Raw genomic sequence first — 27248 nt, 5'->3', positions numbered from 1 at the left:
ATCACCTCTCATAACTTCACTTCTCCTAACCCCACACTTACTTTTCAGATTTCTACCTCACCATGACAATGATCCTACCTCAACGTCGTCCTGATAGAATGATGTCTAAATCAAAGGCACCTTTCCTTCTACCTCACCTTAAATATGACATCGCCATGCCTCCTCATAACATCTTGTCTCTTTGTTTTTCCAGTCTAACATACGTGCATTCACCAGTGAAGTTGTCCTGGCTAAAACACCTGGCACCAGCTTCTACCTGGGCATCAATCGTCATCCCGTCGACTCCCCTAGACCCCAGTACAGCACCCCCTGCCAGCAGAAAGCAGTTAAAGGGAGAAATCTTTGCCCCTTTTCATAATAATCATAAGACAGGATATGAAAGGGTTTTGGCCCTAACAGGACACTGTAGCTGGTGAAGCCCTAAAGGTGGAACCAAAGAGCTCCTATCTCCCCCACTCCTAGGAATTTACCTGTGACGCCATCTTCCCCGCCCCTGGGAACTTACCTATGGCGCCAAACCTAGGGCCAATGGGCTACCCGTGCATCCCTGATGCCCCCTTAGGTTCCACCTCAAACCGAGGCTACTTATACACCCCCAATGCCACGTGTCCACCAGAGAGAAAGCTGGACTCCAGCAGTCAGGGGTTTGGGTTTTCTCTCTCCATATTATCAGAATAAAGGCCTCTTTTGTTTTATACTTCTCATCTTCTGGATATAATCCTATCACACATGCCAAAGACTGAAACTAGATCCATACCTATCACCATGCACAAAACTAAAGTCTAAATGGATCAAAGACCTAAATATTAAAACAGAAACACTAAAGCTACTGAAAGACAAGGTAGGTAGAAGTCTTGGAGACATAGGAGTAGGCAGAGAATTCATGAACAAAATGCAAACTGCACAGGAAACACTTCAAAGAATCAACAACTGGGAGCTCATATTATTGAAAAGTTTTTGCACTTTAAAAGAAATCACCAACAGAGTGAAAAGTAAATCCACAGAATGGGAAAGAAATATAGCCAGCAACCCCTCAGACAAAGGACTTATATCCAGAACATATGAAGAATTGAAAAACATCAAGCCCCCCAAATTCAAAGACCTTCTCCAAAAATGGGCATCTGAGATGAACATACAGTTCTCAGATGAAGATATACAACTGGCAAATAAATACATAAAGAAATGTTCACCATTACTGGTCATTTGAGAAATGCAAATTAAAACAGCATTGAGATTTCATCTCACTCCAGAAAGAATGGTGCCATCAAGAAATCAACTGATAAGAAATGTTGGCGAGGCTGCAGGGAAAAAGGAACCCTGCTCCACTGTTGGTGGGAGTGTAGACTGGTGCAGCAAGTATGGAAATTAGTATGGAAATTTCTCAGAAGACTAGGATTGGAAGTCCCATTCAATCCAGCTATTCCCCTCCTGGGTATTTTCCCAGAAAAACTGAAAAGGTCATATCACAGTGATATATGTGCACCCATGTTCATGGCAGCATAATCTGTGATACCTAAATCTTGGAAATAACCAAGATGCCCATCAACTGCAGACTGGAGGAAAAGGTGTGGTATTTTTATACAATGGAATATTACTTGGCTATAAAAAGGATGATCTTGAGGCCTTCATAGGCAAATGGAGACAACTTGAGGCTATCCTCATTAGTGAAATAAACAAGAATCATATTTATAAATATCACATTGTGTCTCTAGTATAAAAAGTAATAAGAAATGTAGGAGTAATAAAACCCAAAATGTGTAATTGCTTTTATTAAAAAAGAGAGGAAAAGAAAGCGCTCTAAAAGATATAACTGCATGTATGTTTAAGTGTATAGGATTGATAACCATATTACTAAGTTTTTGTTGGATAGTTAAACAGAACTATTTGTAGTCTCGCTGTTTGAATGTCCACTTTGTATGCTTCACTTTTGTAACTTGAACAACTATTTCTGAGAAGACAATACTTAATTATCAACTAGTGATTTCTTACCGTTTATTTTTTTTGAATTTAGTATAATTTCTACCCTTTATCTGTTTTTTTTTTTCTTTAAAAAAAGGGATGTCAGAAAATGGAAAGAGGGAGCATGGACCACAAAGCTATGCCCCTCTATGTGAACCAGCCAGCATGCTGATCAGGGTGGACCAAGAAGAAAGCTACACCTCCACCTGTGAGCCACCCACATGTGGACCAGGAATGGAGCCTCACCCCTGCCTGTGAGCCAGCCAGAGTGCAGACTGGGGAGAACCAGGAGTGAAGCTATGTCCTGCCTGTGAGCCAGCTAGCGTGCAGGCCAAGGAGGACCAGGAAAGCCGTGCACAGACACACACCGCTCCCCACCATGAGCTCCCACACAGGCCAGGGAGAGAAAAAGAACTCCCAGCCCATCCTGTAAGCAACCGGCTGATTTGAAGGAAGTGTATTGTTTGATTGACTTTGCAAGCCTAAAGCTGGTAGTCTGAGCAACTATTTACAGAATAACAACATGCAATATGCTAATGATTGTGGATTTCCTACTGTCTAATCCCTGTTTCATTTTGCTTTATCATTCTGTTTTACTCCCTTTAAAATAAAAATAAATAAAATTACATTAAATATGTTTTAAAACTGAAAAGAAAAGAAACAGAGAGATATCCCATGTTCTTGGGTAGAAAACCAATATGTGAAAATGGCCATCCTTCCAAAATTGTTTTACAGATTCAGTGCAATCCCAATCAAAATTCTAATAGTATATCTCACAGAATTGGAGAAAACCCCAAAAATTAATTTAGAACCAGAAGAGACCTAGAATAGCAAAAGCAATTCTGTGCAACAAAGACAAATTCAAGGGACCTCAGAATCCCTGATTTGAAATTATACTACAAAGCTATTGGATTAAAGCAGCACAGTACTGGAAAAAAACAAAAGAACAAAACAAAATAAAAAGCCAAAAACAACAACAACAACAACAAAAGAAAAAACCCTGAGGACCAATTAGAGGATGCAAAAATAACTCCAAACACACTCAGCACTATCTTTTTTTTTTTTTTAATCGGTGCCGGGGATCGAACTCACAACCATCCGCTGGCAAGGCAGGTGCTTATGCCACTGAGCTAAATCCCCAGCCCCAGCACTTTATCTTTGACAAAAGAGCCCAACACTTTCAGTGGAAGGAAGACAGCCTCTTTAATACATGGCACTGGGAATACTGACTTTTCACATGGTTCCCACACAGACCAGCATATCTTTCACCGCGCACTAAACTAAAATTGAAATAGAACAAAGATCTAAATATTAATACAGAAACAACCTGTTGGAAGATAGAACAGGTAGAACTCTTGCAGACACTGGCATAGGAAAAGACAGGAACAAAACCCCGACTGCACAGAAGTATCACAAAGAATCAACAACTAGGATCTCATCGTACTGAAAAGCTTTTGCAGAGCAACACAAATCACCAACGGAGTAATAGACACCCACAGGATTTCCCAGCTATTCCTCAGATAAAGGACTAATATCTAGAATATACGAAGAACTCAAAAACAATCACATCCCCCAAATGTAAAGACCCAATCCAAACATGGGCATCCGAAATGAACAGATACTTCCCAGATGAGGTAGAAACAGCAAATAAATATATTTAAAAATCACTTGTCACTCGATGCCAGTTAAAGCATGCTGAGATTCCATCTCACTCCAGAAAGAGTGGCTGGTTATCAGGAAATCAACCAATAAATGCTTGGGGGGCTGCAGGGAAAAAAGACCCCTTCTCCACATTGGTAGGAGTACAGACCAGTGCAACCACGGCGGAGATTCCTCAAAACACTAAAACTACAGTTTCCATTCAACTCAGCTCTTCCCCTCATGCTACCTTTCTGAAAGAATTAAAAGCTCCCCACCGCGGTGCCTGCACACCCGTGTTTACAGCGGCACAGTTTGTAATGGCTGAATCTTGGAAACAACCCAGATGCCCATCAACAGATGAAGGCCAGAGAGGATGTGGCTTTTTAAACTACTCTGCCATAAAGAAGGATGTGCTTGAGACATTTCTAGCTGAATGGGTGCAATTTGAGACCGTACTCTCAGGTGAAATAAATTGGGTACACGTGCAAATTACCGCACGGTATTTCTGGGGGAGAAACTGACAGTATAAATAAGGACCAAAGTGTCCAGTAACAGACGCTGGGGAATGGGAAGAAAATGTTCAAGTGAGGAGTGGAACGAGTTGGAGGGGGGAGAAACAAGAAAAAAAGGGAATAAAATGGAAAAAAAACTTTTGTAATAAGGAAGGGAAGAGGGGCCGAAGGGAGCAGAGGCAAAAAAAAGCAAAGATCTACCATGTACAGGTACAAGTCCCCTGGGATGAACGTCACAGTACGTGTATCTAAAGTGTATTTAAAAAAAATCAAGTAAGAGGCAGGTGTTCATTTTTTTTATTCCCTTTCTCTGTGTGTCTTAAGAAATTTGTCTTTTTTTTTTTTTCCACATCACTGGGCTCAAACCCAGGGCCTCTTGCACACTGAGCTGCTATACTCCTAGCCCCTGCCTTAGTCCTTTAAAAGTATTTTTTAAAAAGGAAGAACTGGGTGTGCTGGTGCATGGCTGTGATTTTAGCACTCAGGAAGCTGAGGCAGGAGCCTCTCCGACAGTTCAAGGCCAGCATGAGCCACATAGCAAGACTCTATGTCAAAAAAAAAAAGGAGGAATTGTTCACACTGTAGGTGTAGGATTGTAGATAGATGCAATTACTATCAAAAATGGTATGGAGGTTTCTAAAGAAATTTAAACTAAAGATAGCATGCTACATATTATCTTCTAGGTATGTACCCAAAGGAAATGAAATCAGCACCTTGTGAAGATATCCATACTCTTGTAATCTCTGAAACATTATTGTTATTGTTGTTATTTTGATTTTTTGAGACAAGGTAGTTTAAATTGCCTGCTTTTAAACTCACAGCAATACTCCTGCCTCAGCCTCTTGAAATGCTAGGATTATAGGTGCGTGTCACCGTGCCCAGGTATGCAATATTATAGATCATGGGAGCATCCTAAGTGTCCATTGAGGAATGGACAAAAAAATTTATGTGATCCCAGTGTTCAGGAGGGTGAGGCAGGAAGAGCTCCACAAGTTTGAGACCAGCCAGGGGTCTCATTGTAAATTCAAGGCCAGCCTGCAATACCTAACCAGATCTCATCTCAAAAAAAAGAAAGAAAGAAATTAAGAAAGGAAGAAAAAGATATTCTGAATAGATCTATAATAAAAAAGCAATTTCTACAGGCAAGTCGTGATTCAATCAGGAATGCATTTAGTAATTCATTCAGTCAATCAACAGAAGCCCCACTGTAGGCTTCACCATGTCAGGGACTCACTCTATTTGTACGCTGGGGCCTTGGGTCTCCCTGTGGTTGCTTAAGTGCACAGCAGATGCTGGACCACTTCCCTGGGGGCTTCTGATTCACTAACACTGGAGAGGACAGACGGAGACCCTGAATCCTCACACGCACCCTGGGCACAGCTGCAAATCACCGCCTGGGTTGTTAAAAGACACTGCTCTGCTCCAGGCAGACCCAGTGAGCTCGCCCCTCCTGGCCAAAGCCGGCGTCAGGGTGAGGGCAGCTGCTGCGGAGGAGCTCTGCAGTGCGCCGTGCCCGGCCGCTCCAGGCCACTTCGCGCCCTTCTCCAGCTCCGGTGGGGGAGCCGCAGGGACGCCGGCCAGGCTGACTGTGAGATGGCCCTCCCCGGCAGCCTTCTCCGCTCTTCCTGCTTGCAGAAGCCCTCCCTGGCCAGCTCTCTGTCCCCACAGTGTGGACGGAGATGTGCTTTCACCTCCCTGACTTGGGGTGGGGACATGGGTCCAGGGCCACTCAGCAACTGATTCAAGATGGGCACAGACCCGAGCTGGTCCAGTGGGAACCCTCGCTGGGACATGGAACTGAACACTCTGGAAAGACAGGCTCCCTCTCTGCTCCATTAATTTACATGGGAGACCCCCAAAATGAAATTTACCCAGAGGAGGATGGACAGAGGTGTCACCCAAAAAAACCATGCCTGGAGCACCTGGTTATAGCCACACCTGCTGCCTCTGAATTTTTCAGTCCTAGGAAAAATTCAGTCCTAGAACTTTCCCCTGTTACTAGTTTTGTTTAAGCCAGCTTGCAACTGAGAGATTCTAGTTGAAGCCATGCATGGCGGTGCATGCCTGTAATCCCAACTATGGGAGGCTGAGGCAGAAGGATTGCAAGGTCCACGCCAGCTTGGGCGACTGAGGGAGACCCAGTCTCAAAATAAAATTTTAAAAAGATGTGGAGAATGGAGCTCTGGGATAGAGAGCCTGTACAGCATGTGTGAGGCTCTGAATTCAACGGCTTAATGGACAAGTCACTAAAAATCCAGTGTGAAAAGATCACCTTCCCCAAGATCAAGTTCTGCAGGTTGTGTGCCTGGCAGTTCATTGAGACAAGCTCCGCGGAGGAGGAGGAAGGTCTAATTCTGCCTGTTGCGGGATATCATTCAAATTGCCTCCAGAAAACAAGCGAGAGTTTTTGTTTAGTTTGGTGCTGTGCTGAAGACTGAACCCGGGGCCTCACGCCCGCTAAGCCTGCGCTCTACCACTTTTTCAGGCAGGCAATTCAGAGCAGACACCGCAGGCTTGGCGGGCGCTGGGGGAGGTGGAGGAGGGGACGCGCACGCAGCAGCCTCGGGGAGCCTGTGAGTCTCCCGGGGCAACCGCGGGAGTGGGCGTGTCCTGAGCCAAGGGGCGGAGCTGCCGGGACGCCTTACCAGATTCAAACGCTTTTCTAAAATGTGAATCTGTTTTTGCAGTTTCCGGGGGTTACTGGCCTCTTGTATTTTTACGAAGATCTGTTTTTGGGTTTGGATTTTTTTTTCTATCTGAAGAATCTGAAAGAGAGAAGAGACGTGAGTGAGTTAACATCCGCAGGGTTACAGATTCTGCAGTTCACCGCTGAAGTGGACTAGAGGGAAGCCTCCGATAGTTTTTCCTCATGTTGTAAAGAGGAGTGTGATTTAACTTTCCGGTGCCTGTTCCGTGAACTTAATCTTAGTTTAGAGTAAAATGAGACAATGTTGAGTTCTGCTCCCACCTGTGGCCCTGAGTTTCATCACCTGCGGACACAAATTCTGCCTCCCTTAGGCCCGGCTCTGTAGCAGCCAGAAACGGCATTGTCCTCGAGGGGCCTTCTGTACCCAAGCACAAGCACCGTTTGGCACTTGCAATGACTAGGGCGCTACCCACACTTAGTGGGCGGATCACCAACGCCACACACCCTATAGAGTTTGGGACAGTACCAGACTTGTCCCCAGCCCTTGTAACTTCCCGGTTCCCAGCATAGAGATAAAAAAAAGTTACCCTTTTCCGTACCTGTAACCAAACTATTTTTCATATGTGAACACTATTTATTTTTCAGCTCTAATAGACACTAAATTATCCAGTGATTGCGTCATGGCATAAATCAAGAGCAAATCATTCTGTGATTTTTTGGAACTTCACCGAGAGTTGTCACCATTTTGGAAATCAGCACTACCCGGGCCTGGTTCTGAGTCAGGAGCACACAAGCCTGAATTAGTCTTTAGTGGGGGGTCTGCAAACTACATCTGTGGCTGACTCTGGCCCAGTGCTTATTTTATAAATAAAGTTTCATCGGAACACAGCCCTGCTCATTTTATTTATCACTGTCTGGCCAGGGACTTCAGGCTACACTGGCAGAGTTATGGTTTCCTCACAGGCCACGTGGCTCTCAAAGCCTAACCATCGGCCATCAAGGCCTCTGTAGACACAGTTTGATGACCCTGCTGTACACCAGAACACTGACATGTCAGAATCAATTGAATTGTTGTGTAAATGGCTTTCCTTAAATTTCCCCTTCACATTTAAGCATCATGTCAATTTGAAAGAATAAGGGTAAAGGACTGTGCCATCCGTGAATTGCATCTCAGGATTGTAGCAGAGTATTTGTTTACTGGTGAAAAGTGGTGGTTTGTCGATGATGTGGAACAAAAGAAGCCAGGTGGAAGAGTACATTCGGCAGAGGATATTACACACAGCTCCCTATGTAGGCAAAATGAACCCAGGATGCTAGATAGCTGGATGGGAAAGGGGCCCAGGGGAGCCCTTGGGTTCTAGAATTATTTCTATCCTTATCTCATTGGTCAGTGTATACCTAAGTCAAAATTCATTGAGAACTTGTAAGATGTTTGTTGGAGGGAGGGAAGCAAGAAAGAAAGGAAAAGAAATGGGCATTGGACTGATAGATTTAGGAACCACCATCCTCAAGGGATCTACTAATGGTCTTTGCATTTGGAGGCCACTTCCTGCTGAGGAGCTCAGTGTTTACAGTGTTACAGATGCAGCATCTCTGGTTGGAAGCTGAGGCGGGCCATTAGATTTAGAGAGGTCAGGGGTCCTGGTAGCCCAGAGAAAGGAGAGTTGGTGGTGGGGACATTGCTCCCAACACTGATAGTAGAAATGGAGATAGCACTTGCCTTAGGAAGAAACAGAAAACATAGTCAAGTCCTTCCAGAATTTTCTAGAAGGGCAGAAGTGGGTAGTGGTTTGGGGTTGCAGGAGAGTTTGTTTTGGTTTGGTTTGGTTTGGTTTGGTTTGTGAGTGGTTCTTGGGTTATTTTCAGGAGCCTTTGGGAAATGACACATTGGAGAAAAAGGGTCACATTGAGAGCCACGAGGCGGTCACTGAGGTGGTGAGGTTCTCGTGAAGGAAATGGCAGAGGGCTGAGCTCAGCAGGGGCCTGGCCTTGTTGAAGGGCTTCCTCCGAGGAAGTGGATGTGGCCCAGGATGGGGGGGAGGCAGGGTCTCAGCTCAGGGAAGTCAGAGGTTACAGTCTTTATGTCAGGGTAATGGACTCTGAGACCACCTGTGCCTCAGGAACTTCTCGTTAAGTGAAAAATAACCTACAGGTAATATGGCGCCCTGGATGGGACCTTGGGACAGCAAAAGGACATGAATGGAAAAACTAGCAAACTCCCAATCAATAAAGACCACACTTTGATTTAATCGTACTCTAAGTTAGTCTCTGAGTTCTGATGAACAGCCCAAGGTGACATAAAATGTTCACAGTAGAGGAACAAGATAAAGGGTCTGTGAGAAATCTGTTATCTTCGTAATGATCCCAAGATAAAATGTTTACTTTAAAAATGGATAAGTAAATATCTTTTGGTGCCAGCCTCTCTTGGCAGTTCATTGCGACAAGCTCCGCGGAGGAGGAGGAAGGTCTAATTCTGCCTGTTGCAGGATATCATTCAAATTGCCTCCAGAAAACAAGTGAGAGTTTTTGTTTTCTGGAGGCAATTATGTTACTTGCAACCTGCAGCATTCCTAACAGACATCTTCCAATCTCCCCAAGAGGCTAACTAGCTCTGGCTTCAAATCCATAACACCTGTCCTGCTGCGGTGGACATGGAAGGACTTTGGTGTCTCTCTCTATTCTTGTAACTCAGGGTCAGTTCTCCAGATCCAAACAATCCCCAGACACTGTCCCATAAGCCCCCCGTGGCAACAACCAACTGTGAGCTTTACTCCATGTCCAGCAAACAGCTGTATTCTCTGCCCAATATTTAGCTCCTTCAAGACTCAGCTGGCTTCTCTGAAATCTTGGGAGACCTTGGACATACTTACAGAAAAGTGTCCTTCAAGGCTGGCAAGACCCGTGTCCTCACACATCAGGGACACATCCTCTGAGTGGCTGAGGCTAAACTATGACTCAGTATTTATTTATTGACTTATTTTTGAAATGCTAGTGGGCAGGGGCAAGAGGACGATCATGGTGACCTTGCCATCAAAAGCAGCCTGCTGCACTCCTGCCAGTGGAGAAGTGGCAGTGCCAGCTCCCTTTGAGAACAGTTTTAACCCCAGGGCCTGTCCCAGATTTGAGGGTTCTGATCAAGGCTGCAGTGTCTGGGGTAAAGTGAAACTTGCTGGCCACACAGGGTCCCTGTGCCAAGCTTGGGCTGGTGACTTCTGGGAGCAGCTGCACCTGGAACCCCATGTTAGTGTCCCCAAATGGTCACAGAGTCTAGGGAGCACAGTCCTAGCTGTCACTGTGGGGCACTGAAAGGGCAATCTATGCTGGTAGCTGCAAGGCACAGCCAGGCAGGTGGCACACAGAAGCCTGTGGGGCAGCTAAAAGACAAGGCAGAAGGCAGAATGCTGTGACTTGGGTCTGGGGTGTTCCCAAGGCCCAGGCGTTAAAGACTCATTACCCAGAGCTGGGCCACCTGAGGCTGTGGAACCCTGAAGAGGGAGGGCCCTTGGCTTCTGAGCCCAAACAAACCTTTCCTCTTTGTAAGTTGATTATCACAGGTATTTGTTAGGGTGGTGGAAAGGGACCAACATGTCACTTCAGCTGGATCTCTCTCTCTCTCTCTCTCTCTCTCTCTCTCTCTCTCTCTCTCTCTCTCTAAAAAATCTCTCAAAGCAGTTGTGCAGGGCTCCATCAGCCCTGACCCTCAGTCAAATCAGATTTCCTGTTCTGCTTTGTTCTAAGCAAACACAGCATCCTCAACACGAATCCTCACTAACTTGCATACAAAACAAAGCAACATAGCAGGATATAATGCCAGCACTTTGGGAGGCTGAGGCAGAAGGATCAAAAGTTTGAGCCAGCATGCTGGGCCTGGGAGGACCTATCATGAAATCAACTAGCCAGCCTTTCTGGTAAACCACACAAGGTATGGGGGTTCCAGGGAGAGAAAAATCAGACAGCATCTCCTGTGAGCCTACCAGCATGCAGGCTGAGAATCGAACACCATGCCTCCTCCCTGCCCCCGTAAGCAACCGACTGGTTCAGAGGACAGGCTGAGTTGGTAGCAATAAGGTACATAAAGCTACGAAGTTGTCTGGTTGATTTTGCAGGCCTGGGGCCAGTGGTCTGAGCATCTCTTGGGAGGATGACAGTATGCAATATAGCAAACACGTGGGATTTCCTTCTGGCTTGAAGTCCAATATTGTTCTCACTGTTTTGCTTTATTCAACATTCTGTTTTGATTGGTTTTATTGTTTTGTTTTTGGTTTGATTTTTCTGTACCTGATGGAATGGAAAACTATTGTGAAGATAACAAGATCTACTATGGTAGCTATTGTTGATTTCCTAGCATCCTGCTCTGAAGTTCTGCACCAATTTTGCTGCATTGTTTTGACTGGCTTTGTTCTATTTTGTTGGATTTTACTATCTTTAAAATTTAAAAAAAAAGTTTCAGCCAGCCTGGGAAGTTTAATGATTTAATGTAAACTGGTCTCAAAATTAAAAAAAAATTTTAAAAAATGAGAAGGAATGGGGGGTGTAGTTCAGTGTGGAGGCTCTGAGTTCAAATCCTAGTACTGAAAAAAAAGTTTCAACTGAGTGTGGTGTTGCAGTCCTGAAATCCCAGCACTGGGGAAGCTGAGGCAGGATTTCCATGAGTTTGAGGCCAGCCTGGGCTACATAAGTGACATCTGTCTCAAAAAAGAGGCCACATTCATCATTAATATCCATAAATAAGCCCGGCATGGGAAACTGTGATGTCACCTGCCCTGCAGGCAATTCTGGGAACCCGGGAGCCCCTGCTCCCTGAAGAGTGCGTCCCCAGGGGTCCTGCATGGCTCACAGTCCAGCCCCTCCATGCTGACAGCAGCCACTGTCCCAGGCCACAGCTGGAGTCTCCAAGCAAGATTTCCTGAGGCCAGGCAGGGCCCAGTGACGTCCCCACCTGCTAATGTGTGGTGGGCACAAGGACAGAGGGTTCTGGACCCTGCCACCCTGGGGTGGGTGGCACTGTTTTTCAGGAAGGGGACATGATGACCTTTGAAGGATTCCAAACTAGGCTGCCTTTTCCTCAGGCCTTTTTTTTTTTTTTTTTTTTTTTTTTGTCTTTTTGAGACAGGGTTTCAATATGCAAGTTCAACATTTTTTTTTTAAATCGGTACTGGGGATTGAACCCATGACTTCGTGCTTGCAAGGCAGGTGCTTGTGCCACTGAGCTAAATCCCCACCCCTCACTATGCAAGTTCAGCTGGACTTGAGCTCATTCAGCTCAGGCTGGCCTCAAACTCGCAGTGATGCTTCTGCCTCAGCCTCCCGAGTGCTGGGATTACAGGTGTGCACATCACACCCAGACTTCCTAACACTTCTGAAGACCCAGGTCCCTCTCTTTTTTAAAGTTTCCATCTCCACTTTTATGGCCTCCTTTACCATTTATTCATTCTCTCATCCATGTATGTTTATTAAACACCTGCTCTGTGCCAGACAGCAGGACTTTGATGGTAACCGAGACATCCTTGAGGTACCTGCCTGAGAGAATTTGCAATCTAGCACTGGGAACAAACCATGGAAGGGCAATGAGCCTCAGGGGCTGACAAGGTATGTGGGGCACCTCCAGGAGTAGCATTTGGGCTGGCTCCTAACAGCTGAATAGGAGTTCACTGAGCAGAGAGGTTGGGGAAGCAGAGGGCCATGGTGGGTCTCTCATCCGGGTAGCACTGCTGCCAGCCCCCTCCACCCTATATTAGGGCTCCAGATGTACTAGAGCTTTAGGGGATCATGGGAATCAAGCATCTGAGTCCCCAATGCTGGGAGTCCTGAGAGCCCCATGGCCAATAACATTTGGGGGTCTCCCTGGAGAAGCCCCAGCAGACAGTGTCAGGTCCTTGTGAGGCACCATGGTACGTGCTGACCCCTTGGCCCACGCTTAGCAGAGCTCCTTGGAGGAGGCCGCACCTTCTCATCCAACTCGGCCAGCAGTGCCCGCATGGACTTGATCAGTGCCTCGTAGTCCTCCTTGGCCTGCAACAGGAAGCGCAGCTCCAAATAGTTCTTCTGATTCAGATTCAGGTTCTTGGTGGACTTTGTGAGATGCAGAAGCAGGGTGATCTCGTCTTGCTCTGCTTTCAGAGTCTGGATTTCCTTACTGTCAGGAAAGCAGCCCAGAATTAGTCCTGCACCCCAAAATGATCTGAAGAAAGCCTGGGGGACAGACTTTGACCCAGCTAGTGAAGGGAGGATGGCCGCAGGTCCCAGATCCAGGGCTAGAGCCCAGATGGAGCCCCAGGTTGCAGTGGTTTCCCCCGGTCTGTCTGCTCTGAGGGGCGTTTGCTTCCCAGGGATAATTTGCAGCTGTTTCTGTCCAAACCCATTAGCTGGAAGTGGAGAGTTCCCTGCCACGGCAGCTCACTGGCACTGCTGACCTGACCGTCTTCCCAGACTTTGCAGCCAATTATCTCTGGTAATGAGGGACAAACCATCAAGCAGAACTTTTCAAGTTTGCATCAACACAGAAATGGGAAATGCAAGATAACCGTGAACCCTGCCAGCTTCTGTGCTAGGGGGTGAGTCTCCTCCTCTGCTTCCCTTACTAGAGAAGAGCTGAGGAGGGCTGAATGGGGCCGGGGTTCTGCAAAGAGGAAAAGGATGCTTAGGAGACTGTCCAGCATTCGCATCCAAACAGTGGGAAGTGGCACAGTAGACACCTTCCTGGCAAAGCTTGGGTACCTACACCCGCTGCTGTGGTTTGCTGACCAACTGCTTCGGTGTCCCTTTGAGAGCCTGGAGAAATGCAGAATCTCAGGCCCTAGCCCTGGGCCTAGGAGGGCAGAATCTGCTTTGTAACAAGACTCTCAAGTGTTCTATATGCACGCTATAAATGGGAAGCACTGTTCTAGAATGTTCTAGCACAGAGACTGGCAAACCTGTCTCTATAAAAGGCTGATGTAGACTTTGGGAAGCCAAGCCAGCACCTCCCCTCCCTGGTAAGCAGAGGCAGGGTGGCAGACTGCAACCCTTCCAGGGGGAGAACTAGCAGTGTCTCCTGAGATCCACGCCATGTTGGAACTGAGGACCCTGAGAAGCCAAGCAAGCACCTCCCCTGCCTGGTAAGTGGAGGCAGGGTGGCAGACTGCAGTACTTCCAGGGGGAGAACCAGCAGTGTCTCCTGAGATCCACGCCATGTTGGAATTGAGGACGCTGTGAAAACAAATGACCATCCTGCCTCCCTGCTTAGCAATAGTGAACCTACTGCTACATGGCCTAGAGTCAAATATCTCATTTCCCTGATCCTCCTTCTCCGCCTCCCCCCCCCCCCCCGCCATTAGCAAATGGGAACCAGAAATCTGAACATCTCCTGGGAGGTTGAGCATAGCAAATAAGGGGGACTTCCTTCTACCATTTCTTTGGAGGAAGAATCTTTTTTTTTTTTTTTAATCCGTACCAGGGATCGAACTCACGACTGTGAGCTTACAAGGCAGGCGCTTATGCCGCTGAGCTAAATCCCCAGCCCCTACCATTTCTTTGAAGGCAAATATTTTTATTACTGTTTTGCTCTTTTCTGATTAATGGTACTGCTCTATTCAATATTCTGTTTTGATAAGTTCTATAGTGTTCTATATTTCATCTCATTTTGATATACGTGATTGAAAGAACTATTATTATAAAGATAACAAAATCTACTGTGATACCTATTACTGTTATCCCGGTAACCTGCTGTGAAGTTCTGTACCAATTTCACTGTATCATCTTAGTTGGCTTTATTCTGACTTGTTCTGTTGTATACTTTCAAAATTTAAAAAAAAAAAAGGCTGATGTATAGGCATTTGGAGTTTTGGAGTTTTGGGGGCTACACAGTGCTGACTGCAATCCCTTACCTCTCCGTGCAGTGTGAAAGGAACCACAGGCAATGCATGGGCAAATAGGCATAGCTATGTGCCAATGAAACTTTATTTACAAAACCCAGCAGCTAGCCAGAGGTGGACCTGGGGCTGGCAGGAGAGGGAGGTTAAAGCAAGAGGGTTTGTGTGTCTCATAGGCAGAGCTGAGACTGGGTCAGGGTGGTAAGACACCCCAGAATTTAAGGAGGTGCCCACTCTCAGGGTGATGTAATGCAGGTCAATGCTGGAGAAACGCTTCCTTAAATATTGTGCCCCAGGCATCTCGCCTGATTCTGAACCTTTAAAGAACCTAAACTCTACTCTTTCACACTCTTCCCCTTCACTGCCATCAAAGTGAAACCAGATCAAAGTACTGACACACCAGAAAGGAGGGATTTCCTGAGAATCAGGGTAGCCAGGCCAGAAGTGCCCATTGTAACCTGCACAGCCCTAGGGGGCATCGACAAAGCCTCTCTCTTAGTCTTTCCTAGGACACATTTTTCCTTGTTCAGATACAATCCCTACATAATGACCATTTTCCTGGATGACAGTAAAGAGTCTTGAGAAAAGATTCCTTTAAAAAATTCCCACAAATGTCCCATAGGGGTAGTCCTGGCCCTGGTAAATGAATCCATGAAAAATCTAGAGAATTCTTCTCCATTCTCTGAGCTTCATGCATCATTTGGCAGTAAGATTTTCTTTTTAATGATGGACACTTTCTGCCATTATAATCATGGATATAGCTAAAGAATTACATTCTCTAGGGAGAATCAAATAATGTTATTTACTGTTCGTTTATGCAGCTCAAGGGAACGAACACCTTTCTATTGCCCAGAGAAATGTACACATTGTCGTTTCTAGGGCAACCCAGTTTCAAACAGTCTATCTTGCAGTTGCCGTAAGGACACACGAGGAGGAAACGCTTTTGAGAATTACAGCCCTGACTGGAGGACCCTGCTGCTTCCTGCTAGATTGGGGCAGGGATAGCCACGCCCATGTTGAGTCATCGCGCACCGCCCATTATGCAGCTGATTGGACCAGCAGTAGACACTAGAACCCAAACTGAGCCAATCAGATTCTACCTCTCCTGAGACTCTGGGGCTGAAGTCATTGAAACAGTCTCTGCCTGGCCCTTGGTCACTGGCAAACTCAAGATTTGAGGACAGCTAGGGCTGAAACTTTAGAGACATGGTAAAGTTCATGTGTAAAGAGAAAAAGGAACCAGAAATGGTTCTTCCTTGAGGGATTGATTACCCTTGAGATGTGAGTGTCCTGCTGCCAGTGGCCCCAGACACCCTAGTAAACACGCCTCCCTCTCACCGTGGCCACAGCAAGTGGGGTTCTCTCTTTACCAGTGTCTTTGTTGAAAAGACCACGGGTCCCCTGACTGGACTCAGAACGGGATACGGCCCCAGCAACCACCGGGGGAGAAGGTAGAGACCATAAAAGCGAACCTTAGCTGTCCTCCTTGGCCCCTGGGTGCAAACCCCCACTCTCCCTCACCCCTGGCTAGCGAGCTTCCGCTGGCTGAGGAAGTTGAAGGACTTCCGGCTCTCCACCATCTTTCGGAACTGCTGCCTAAGTTTGCAGAGCTCGGCTTCGGCCTGCTGCTCCTTGACCTTCTCCGAAGGTTCCGGGGGCGTCTCGGAGTCTCTCCTCCGGTTCTTCTTTGACTGGGGGAGACAACAGAGAGCTAGGAATCAGAGCTAGGAATCATTGAAAAGCTGCATAGTGGGGGAGGGTGGAGGACAGCCTGGGTGGGACTGGAGGTGAAAGCCCAACCCGGGTGACATCAGCCGCTGGTGTGTTGCCTCACTGTTGCATCTGAAGGGGCACCTGGCCATATGGGGGAGAGGGTGTTCTCTGGGAGCCTGGGTTCAAGACCTGGCTCTGCCCTCTTGTACAAGATAATGAACGTCTCTGAGCCTTCAACCTTCTGTCTCTAAAGTGGGCACACGCGGATATGTGATAGAAGTCTGATGAGCTGATACAGGGGAGGAGGACAGCACAGTGCCTTTACTTACACAGTGTCATTACTTACTGTTGGCATCTTGAAGGAATGGAGCTTGTCCTCTGTTCAGGGACCCAGGGAGATCAAAGCCAGCGAGGGCGCCTCTCTCTCTTTGCAATGTCCTGTCCTCAGCAGCAAAAGGAAGAGGACCGTGAGCCCGGCTGCACCTCCCCCATTCCCGCCGTTGTCGAGTCCCTTCCTCCACCCACAGCTTGGCACATGACAAGGACCTGGCAGATGGTGGCCCGGCTAAGGGGAGAGCCCCCCCTCAAAGCAGTGTTTGCCTGGAACTTGTTCCTCTCACAATTTATTATTAGGAGCTAGGCAGATGGTTCCAGTGTGTCACTAACCCTCCTGCTCCCGTGTTCCCAAAGGAGAGGGGGCAGCATGGCATCCAGGCATAGTGTCCTCTGATGGGTTAAAGTACACTGTGCCCAACCTCAGCTGCAGCTTCAGGTGGAACACTGGTCCTAGTTGTAGAGCAGGAGCCTGTGGCACTAAGAGACAATTTGTCGGGTCCTAACTTGAACCTCCTCCAACTGACAGGTACGCAGGAGGAGGGTCTCATGCAGAAGACCTTTGGGGCTGTTGAGACCCACTGTGCCCCACCCTTGTCCACACTTCAGGGTCTGGGTTCCTGGAGAAGTCCCTGGGGGAGGAGCCTGCCAGGTAGGGGCTTGTGTCCATCATCAGGTCTCAGTTCAGATTCCTCCAGAGCCACTTGTCAACCTTGGACAAGTCATTTGGCCTCAGCTGCTAATTGGGGGAAATTCTAGAAGCCATCTTCTGGTCATTCACTGTGTAGCAGGCACTGTGCCTTGCACATAGCAAGTGCTCAGCACACAGCGGCTGGTGTGATGTGGATTATCTCCTAACATCAAGGCCTAGTGTAACCAATGTTTCCCAGGGTTTGGGGGCCTCCAGCACTGATCTCCTGGTAGTAATGCCCCAATTACTTGTGGGGAGCTCGTCCTCCCTCCCCATAAACTCTTTTCTCCCCGGTAGTGGGGACTGAACCCAAGATTTTGTCTTTGTTTTTTCTAGACAGGGTCTCCCTGTTTAGTTCAGAGTGCACTCCAACTCATTACATAGCCCAGGCTGGTCTCATACTCATGTGATCCTCCTGACTCAGTCTCCTAATGGGTGGGATTACAGATGTGTGCCACCACACCTGACTAAATCCAAGACTTTTAAATGAAACTGTATTCCCTGACCTTTTATGTTTTTCTCAGCCTCAGCCTTCCAAGTGCTGGGATTAAAGCATGCACCACCACTCCTAACTTTTTATTTTTTGCCTTGAGATACCATCAGACTAAATTCTCCAATCAGCACTCGAATTTCAACCCTACTGCCTCAGCCTCCCAAAGCTCATTTTGTTTCTGTCCTGAAGTTGACTATACTCCACTAGTTTCAAGACTGGAGCATGCAATCCTGGATGGGCCAATCAGGGTGCCTAACCCCTGCCCAATCTGCGTAATCCAGCCCCTGGTTTGAGGTCCCTTCAGGGATGCCTCACGACCCTAGCTAATCCCAGCGCCTGAAAAGAAGAATTCAAGCTTGGACACTGTGGAGAGAGAGCTTTGGCTTCCTGCTCCCCATAAACCAGCTGAGGAAAATGAGGAGTAATGAAAGCAGTCTTGCCTCAGCAGGGACCCAAAAATAAAGCTTATATGTTGAAAGACTGAATCTTGAAAACGTGTAAACTCCTGTATCTAGCAAAGCCTGAAGATATCTCTGGATTGTATTCGATTATATGAATCACTATATTCCATTAAATCTGAGTTTCCGGTCTCTTTTATCCAAATGAACTCTCCTGCCTGGAGTACTTAAATTTAGCACCAAAACTGAGCTCTAGTGTGTGCTAAATATTGTAGGGAATTCGGTGGTGAGTAGCCTTCAAGGACTTACCAAGGCAGCCCACCGTAATACAGTGCAAAAGTCGCCTCGAAAGAGATGAGTTTGGGTTTTGAAGGATGAATGGGAGTTCACCACGCAGATGAAAACTGGAGAAAAAATTCTCAGCAGAGAGTTGGGCAAAGGTTAAGAAGTAAGAGAGAATTCAAAAAACGACGTGTGGTCTAGTGTGGACGGCAAAGAGATCTGGAAACGACTGAACCATAAAGGCAAAGATGTTCTGAGACGGGCCTCAAAGAGATCTGCTCATTTCCTCCCCAGCGGCCGCCTCCTCCTGGGCAGAGCTGTTGCTTGAGGTAGCTGCCCAGCCAGGACCTGCAGTTCCCAGCAGTTCAGCATCCAGGAAGGACCGCCAGATAAATTCTCACGGTGCAGCGGGAGCAGAGCGCAAATGTGTGATCCTGGGTTGTGATTTAAAAATGGATGTGACGTTTCCAGCCCTTCTTCCCCTGCTGACACTTGCAGGAGTCAGCCGTAAAACAGGTTCCCACCTCAACTTGTGAAAGAAGTCATCTGCCAGCCGTGAACACCCTCATCAGACTATTATATAAGTGAAAACACAATTTCTGTTCTATTATGCTAGTGACATGTGGGGACTGATTTGTTACAACAGCTCACCCGCCTCTCCTGGCCAGAGTTAACTTTCTTCTTCCTTCCTTCCTTCTTTCTTTCCTTCCTTCCTTCCTTCCTTCCTTCCTTCCTTCCTTCTTTCCTTCCTTCAATTCCAATTTTGTTCCCATACCAGTCACAAAAGATGAATTGTGATTGGTTCCCGCTAATCAGGGTAATGCCATTTCTCTTTGTCAATAATTGGTCAAAGAATGGCCACGTGACCTAGCTCCTACCAATGAGACAAGAGGAGACCTCTACCCAAATTCCCCTTTTAGTACTTTTGGGGATTATTGTGCAAGATGGAGCTGTGGTAAGCATCCCATAACCATGAGAAGAAATATTGCATGCTGAGGAATGCAAAGAGGAAAGATGGGGGAAATACTAGGTCCTTGTTGACATTGTTTGCCAATTCGTCATGGCTGGAAGTACCTATCCCTAGGCTTATTTTGATTTTTTTTACCCCTGAGATCCTACAAAGGATCTACATAGGATCCTGCATAAGATTTCACCGGGGCTGGAGGTTTAGCTCAGTGGCACAAGCGCTTGCCTGACAAGCACTAGGTTGTGAGTTCAATCGCCAGTACCAAAAACAAACAAACAAAAAAGAGATTTCACCATATAGTCCAAGCTGGCTTTGGACTCACTGTGTAGCTCCAGTTGACTTCAAACGTGCAACTATCCTGCCTCAGCCTCCTGAGTGCTGGGATTACATGTGTGCACCACACCCAGCTTCTTACACTGTTTTGAAACAGGAATGCACTCTTTCCTGGCTGCAGGCCCTAGTGTACCCTACTGTTCAACCACTGCTCCGGCTTCCCACATTTCCTGTAACTAGCAGAGCAGGAATTTGGGTTTGCAATTCCTGGGGTGAATATAGACACTTTTGGGGTGCAATATGGGCAAGAGAAAATGGTGAGAAGTCGGAGTCCGAGTCAGGGGACACTGGTAAGTGCATTCCACTTCCTGCACCCCAATCTGTCCACTCCAGTGCCCCAGTCCTGGGTACAGATAAGCTCTTGGCAGATTCAGCCTGAGTGCTGAGGTTATATCTAGCGGCTCGGACTTAATTAGCTGGCGGGGGTGGGGCAGGGGAGAGCTGGTTCCTCCTAGACTTCTGCACTGTAAGTCCCTGAAAGGCTCTGCAGGGACCCTGGATCAGGTAGCTATGTGGGCCTCGCTGATGGAATTGAGCATGTGTTTGGGGCCCCAGCCAAGTAGGAGGGCAAACTTACACAACGCAGTTTTTTTCTGTTTTTTTTTTTCCATACCAGGGATCGAACTCAGGACCTAGCGGTTGCCAGGCAGGAACTTATGCCATTGAGCTATATCCCCGGCTCACAACTCATTTCCATTAGACGACGTTATGGAAGGAAAATGGAAATCTATTGGGCTCTCTGGAGCTATTTTACACACTGTCACTTAGTGATTCATCTAGGGGAGGAGCATGGGTTTCGCAGGCTCTGGGCAGCCGCCACACCTTTGCTTTTGCCCAGCAGGGGGCGCTGTGGAGCAGCAGGCCGGGAACTTACCCACGGGCGGCTGCGCGGGTCCCAGGGCCACGCACAGGTCCCACTACGCCTGCAGGACGCCTGCTGCTACTCAGCTCCGGTTCGGGCGTGGTGGCCTCGGACCCCGGAACGCGCAGCTTTGTGACCGCACAGACAGGGGCAGCGGTCTCCAAGGAAGACCTTGTCAGCGCCCTCTGGAGGGCACGGGGCGATGTGCTCCCGCGCCACCCTGGGACCTCTACCAGGCTGGCCATGCTTGGGGTGGGGGGACCCAGGTGACACTGTAACTTTGTGACTCACCATGCTCCTTCCTCCCCACCCACTCACCACAGCTGAGCGTCAGACTTGACACTCAGCTAACAGCCCACGATGCAAAAGAGGGAAACCATCTATGAGAAAAATAACTTCACCAGTGTCCAGGAATAGGCCTATCATTTATTTAATTTTATTTTCTGTACGAGGAATCAAACTTGGGACTTCTTGCTTGACAGGGAGGCACTTATGCCACTAAGCTATATCCCCAGCTTATTTATTTATTTAGGGATGGTGTCTCCCCATGCACTCCGGGCTGGCCTTGTGCTCTCTTTGTAGCCTAGGCTGGCCTCCAACTTGCAGTGCTCCTCCTGCTTCAGCCGCCTGAGTGCTGCTGGGATTATAAGTGTGCATCTGTCATTTTTTAAAACCATCCCCCTTTCCCATGCAGGCACCTGACAGGGACCCCAGTCTGATCAAAGTCAAGTGTGACTAATAGCGAATGAATTGTAACTCAACCACGCTAAGGGTCTCCTCTTTCTTGTCCCTAAAATTCTTGTCACGACATATATTTTGTATTTTTTCTTTTGTTTATTTGTTGTTGTTTTGAGACAGCATCTCACTCTGTAATTAGGCTGACCTCCAGTTCACTGTGTAGCCCAGGCTGGCCTTGAACTCATGGAGATCCTCTTGCCTCAGCCTCCCTAGTCCTAGGATTACAGGTGTGCATCACCACACCCCACCACAAGATGCATTTTGGAACTTAACTATATTTTTGACTTTAGAATGGTAATCTGGTGCACAAGGGAACATGTTGGGGCCCCAGTGTTGCTGGCAGTCATGTTGTAACCATGAGGCAAGTTAGTGTGACAATATTTCAGGTATAGGTGTTTAAATCAAATACATGTTTCTGCAAGAAGACATGCATACACACACAAAGTGGTATAGATTATATCCAGTCCCGAGTCAAGTTCTTCCTCCAGTGAGGGAACTGAAGCTCGGGGGAGAGAGTGCAGACAGGATTTGAACCTGTCTCTAGAGCCCCACACTTTGTCACAGTTCTGAGCGAGCCCACAGTCCCCGGCCTGAGGGGCTCTTGCCACACTGGTCTCTACCGCGCCTGATATTTAAAGCACCGCACCAGCCCTCAGCCTGGCGCGTGTGACTCACATATTTCAAGTGTCATCGAAGCAAAGATGATTAAGTTGAGTTCAGTTCAGAGACTGTTAAAAATAGGCCTTAGAAGAACCGGCTCCCTCTGTCTTCTGGGTGCACACTGCGAAGCACAGGCTGGTTTAGGAACATCCACCGACCGCCTGGCAGGGCTCTGCAGCTGCGCAGTAGGTGGTGCGGGGGGTGGGGTGGGGGGCAGAGCGGCTGGATTGGGGGTGATCAGAACCAATCTGAAATTACTCAGAATGACTGGGAGTTTTTTTTTCTTTGTTTGTTTTTGCTTTGTCTTTTTGAGTCAAGGTCTCACTATACAGTTCAGACTGCTCTTGGGCTCACTTTGTACCCCAGGCTGGCCTCGAATTTGCAATAACCCTCCTGCTTCAGCCTCCTGAATGCTGTGATTACAGGAGTATACCACCATGCCCAGCTTGAGACAGGATTTCACTAAGCAGTTCAGGCTACCTTGAACTCACTTTGTAGCTCAGGCTGGCCTCAAATGTGCAGTGATCCTCCTGCCTCAGCCTCCCAAGTGATATGCTTACAGGCATGCACCACTTCAAACTAACTTTTAAACCTCTCCAGCAACTGCCACCTTTTCCTCCTTTCCCATTCCAAGGAACCACCCTCTCGCATTCCCCTCAAATCCAGCAGAGCAGCTGTTCCCACCACACCCAGGCTCCATCTCCATTAGTCTTACACAGTCACTGCCACCCATCCTTCTTGCCAACAACTGCACCAAAGATGTAAGTTCTCTGAGAGACTGGCTGCTCCGGGATAGCACATAGCTGATCTAATCACACTATAGACAACTGAGTTAGGTAAAACTATCTTAGGCAGCCAGGCCCTCAAAGAAGCCGGTGCAGAAGACGAGAACACATTACAACTGTAGCAGGAGGTGCATTCGTTGACGGCCAAGCCTCAAGATGACTATGGAATGACTACACCTACATACCCACTGGAGGGCTAAACCATACTGTATAATTAGTATTCTACACAGGCTTCAGTCACCCAGGGAGGGGACTAGGACCTCCTGACTCAGCTCTTCCAAAAAAAGTTCTCCCTTTTCCATGGATACCTGCTCCGCGACTTACGTAAGGAACAAATGACATGAGACAGAGACCACTCAACAGGCTTTTTGAAAGCAACCAAGCGTAGGTTTGATACCTAGTGCAGGCAGACAGAGGGTGATAAGGCCGTCTGTAGGGGACAAAGAGAAGCGGGCACTTTTCACAAAGGTTGACAGCAGATGAGGAGCATTAGGCAGGAAGATGTTAACAGACATCAGTTGCCAGGTTCTCTGACTGCCTTGCACCTCAGGGGCAAAGTCCTTTGGCATCCAGTGTAAATTTTCGGGTACCTGCAGATGTCTGGGGATGCCAAGACTCCTTCCCCATCTTAATCTCTTTTACAACATCCTGTGTTTGTTGAAGACAGTCTCCATGCTGAGTTGAGTCTCTGTTGAGAACAATGTCTGTCTTGGCAAGCAGACGGGGTCCTGGGAAAGTCACGTCCGATTGAGCCTTATGACTTGGCTCCCCATTGGGTCAACATTACCAAAGTGGAAAAACATTTCGTAAGGCGCTATCCTTTTTTTTTTTTTTTTTTTTTTTTTTTGGTACCAGGAATTGAACTCAGGACCTTGCACTTGCAAGACAGGTGCTATGCCACTGAGCTAAATCCCCAGTGCAAGTGGCTATACTTCTAATCTTATTGGTTGACCATAGTTTTTTCTCATGTTATACCCACATCATGATTTTGCTCTATAAAAATTCCTTTGAGAAGTACGTTCATTGGCAATCCATTTTCAGGGTTCCTGTCTCTCTCAGGAGCTGTCTTTCCCTCAACAAAGTTTCTTACTCTTTTCTTTTGTGTGTGTGTGTCTGTGTGTCTGTGTGACATAATATCTTACTGTGTAGTTCAGGCTGGCCTTGAGCTCATTATGTATCCCAGGCTGGCCTTGAACTCATGGCAACCCTCCTACCTCGGCCTCCTGAGGGCTGGAAATTTCCCACTGTTAACCTACATTATTCTTCAGAATTCATTTTTCAGTTTTTGAGGAACACAAACTTGGTGTATCAGATATCTAGCAGGATGGAAGTTATACATAATTCCCTATATCATTTGGAGGTCCTATATCATCTTTGGAGATCCCACCAAGATAATTGGAAGAAGTTAGAAAAGTTTGCTTTTGTTTCATGAATTCTGGATTGTGAATCCTTTAGGTAATCAAAAATTGTCATCCTTGAGCAGCTCTGGGGGCTGGAGGAGCGGCAGGGGCTGGAGGAGCGGCAGCGGCTGAGCAGCACAGCTCCACAAGGCTCCCGTGTGCACGACCCTCCACTTCCGCAGGCCCTGTGCACCAAGAGGCCTAAGGGGCGGGTCAGCTCGGCTAACGGGGCAGCAAAAGAGGAACCCAAGAGGTCAGCAGGGCTGTCGGCTAAGCCTGCTCCTGCAGAAGTGGGAACGAAGCCCAAAAAGGCAGCAGGGAAGGACAAATCTTTGGACGAAAAAGTGCAAGCAAAAAGGAAAAGGGGAGCGGAGGAAACAGGGTGAAGTGGCTGAGCAAAAAGCCAGGGGAGGTTTACCTGAGAGCAGAGAAACGGAGCAGGAGAGAGCAGCCTCGGGCGACACAGAAGAGAAAGCAGCCGAGTCTGATGACCACACACCGCGTTCCTCAGGTCCCCATCCCCCTTCTTGTGCAATCCGGAGGAATATTTTTATCAACGATTTTGTAAATGCAAGTTTTTTAAATAGCTCTAGAAACATTTTTTTTCTTTCTTTTTTTTTTTTTTCTTTTTCTTCTTCTTTTTTTTTTTTTTATCGGTACCGGGGATCGAACTCAGGACTGCCTGCTTGCAAGGCAGGCACTTATGCCACTGAGCTAAATCCCCAGCCCTAGAAACATTTTTTTAAAAGGAAGGAATCCCTTGGGGCTGGGGATTTAGCTCAGCGGCATAAGCGCCTGCCTTGTCGTGAGTTCGATCCCCGGTACTGATAAGAAGGAAAAAGGAAAAAAAAAAAAAAAAAAGAAGAAGAAGAAGGAATCCCACCTCATTGCGTTTTTTAAGTGTAAATAATTTTTATTGAAGTGAAATCATTTGCTGGTTGTTTATTTTTCTGGTACTGTCTGAGTTACTTTTCTCTCGTTGTTGAGACAAAATACCTGACACCCAAAGTGAAGCAAAAGAAGATTTATTTCTTACAATTCTTGGAGGTTGCAGTCCATACTCAGCTGGCTCCAAGGCAGGATGGCATGGTGGGACTACCGTTTGTGGCCACTGCACACAGCAAGAGTGAACAGAGCAAAAGAGAAAACACAGCCTTCTTCCCCCCTCACCCTGTGTCGGCTCTGCCCCGGTGTGGGTGCAGCACTCACACTGCCAATCCCAGTGCGAGGCACAAACCAAACACAGATGCTAGATTTAGCCGCATCCATGATTGCATGAGGCTTGGGGGGGTTGCATCAAAACACACACCATAACAGTTACAACCAGAGAGTAGTGGGATAATAAATTACAGCAGGCTTTGGCTATCTTGGGTGTCAGCTTAACATTCCACAAACGGGGGTTACTTTTATATCTTACAATACAAAGCACACTAAATGGCAATTTGGAATCATAGTCATGCATTTAATATGTCTTGGATATTTTATTTTTTATTTTTTACTTTTTTCTTGGATATTTTAACTGACTTCTATTCTCCTGTTGTTTTTAATAGAACTGTTTTCTAAAAAACTACTTACTGGGTCAGGGATTTAGCTCGGTGGTGTGAGCACCTGCCTGGCAAGCGCAAAACTGAGTTTGATCCCCAATACCACACACACAAAAATACTTCCTAATCATTGCCCTGTCTGAATCATGTGTACTTTGTAACATCTTTAATTGTGGTGGGCCAGTTTGCCTAATTTTGTTAATGTTCTGTGAAAAATAAAATATTTGAGTACATAGTATATAGGATATGAAGTTGTGAATTCACTGGGACTTAACTAACACTTTAACAATGTTTGAAGATACTGGTACTTAATCCTCTTACAGAAAATTTGGCTCCATAGTTGAAGCTGGAAAGTCACTGGAATAATTGAAAAAGAAAAAGAAACTAGCTTTTTCGAATTTTGATATGTGTTAAGAATTGTGTACAAGCTGAGTATGGTGGCACATGTCTGTAATCCTAGCACTCTGGAAGCTGAGGCAGGAGGATCACTGGGAGTTCAAGGCCAGCCTGGGGTCCATAAGCGCTCAGGGCCAGCCTGTGCTACATAGCAGTCTCAAAAAAATTGTGTACAAAGTGAAATGTCTGTACCAAACCTCAAACGCAACCAATAAAATTTCAAGCATGTAAAAAAAAAATTGTCATCCTTATTTGTCAATTGTTCCTGCCTTGAATTTGGTGCCTTGTTTTTTATGCACTGTTTTCATTAAAATGTTGATAACCTTCACTCAAGAACTTGGAAAGATCATGACATTCCTTTGATGAGACGTTTTACTTTTGCAGGCAAGGCCTTATATTCCTATTTTGCATGTGCCACATCTGGGCTTCCTAGTCATTAAATTTGGTGGTGCTCCTTGCTTGCTTGTTAGACAACAGCATTAGGAGAAACTAATGCTACAGTGTTCCCTCGTGGGCTTTGACATGAAATGCTGTAAAATGGGTCTTTTTATGATATCTAGTTTATAATTGGGAAATATATGTGTCTATCAATAAATCACAGGACTCTGCCAGTTAAAAGGCACTAGGCCTACAGCAGTTCTCAAGACACAGAGGACGCGGTTCACAGGGGCAGACAGGCCCAACCCCCTCCACACGCTAGAGGGAATGTCGGGCCTGCTGTGCCTCAGTTTCCTTTCTGCTCTGATCTTCCACTGGTGGGGAGGCAATCTTCCCTCTCGAGATTCCCCACTTCCACCTTTCCAGGCTGAGGGTGACGACTCATGGGCAGGTTTTCTCCATAGCTCACCGTGAGCGTGAGAAGAAAGGACTTCTGTTTTCTGATCTCGTTTCTGGCATTTTCCTGTCGCTTTGTACTTTCTTTCTGGACACATAGTTCTGCCAAAGATTAAAGTGGGAGAGACTCAACCTCGCCCTCCTATGTGACAACAAAAAACTTTTAAATTGAGTCTGTAGGTGATTAGTGTTTGCTAACGCTGAAGACAG

At 46.9% G+C, this 27248-nt stretch overlaps 1 protein-coding gene across 2 annotated transcripts in view; it reads right to left on the bottom strand.

Annotated features, from left to right (window-relative positions):
- The window catches only part of Ccdc63 (coiled-coil domain containing 63), a 51692-nt gene extending 26728 nt beyond the window's left edge, over positions 1–24964 (bottom strand). The window contains exons 1-5 of one of the 2 annotated variants that reach the window (XM_013144818.2): positions 24683–24964; positions 16669–16760; positions 16131–16300; positions 12706–12895; positions 6758–6877 (exon numbers count right to left, since the gene is read on the bottom strand). In XM_013144818.2, coding sequence (XP_013000272.1) covers positions 6758–6877; positions 12706–12895; positions 16131–16300; positions 16669–16677 — 489 coding nt within the window. In that variant the 5' untranslated portion in view covers positions 16678–16760; positions 24683–24964. Of the gene's footprint in view, positions 1–6757; positions 6878–12705; positions 12896–16130; positions 16301–16668; positions 16761–20693; positions 20877–24682 lie in introns of those variants that run through there. The other variant, XM_063225611.1, reaches the window with a different exon arrangement.
- Positions 24965–27248: the final 2284 nt, after the last annotated feature.

Source organism: Cavia porcellus, unplaced genomic scaffold (assembly GCF_034190915.1).
Source record: "Cavia porcellus strain 051 isolate PalLab524CR breed Dunkin Hartley unplaced genomic scaffold, mCavPor4.1 scaffold_16, whole genome shotgun sequence".
In the NCBI taxonomy this organism is placed as follows: Eukaryota; Metazoa; Chordata; class Mammalia; order Rodentia; family Caviidae; genus Cavia; species Cavia porcellus.
This window is presented reverse-complemented; position numbering and strand designations above follow the sequence as displayed.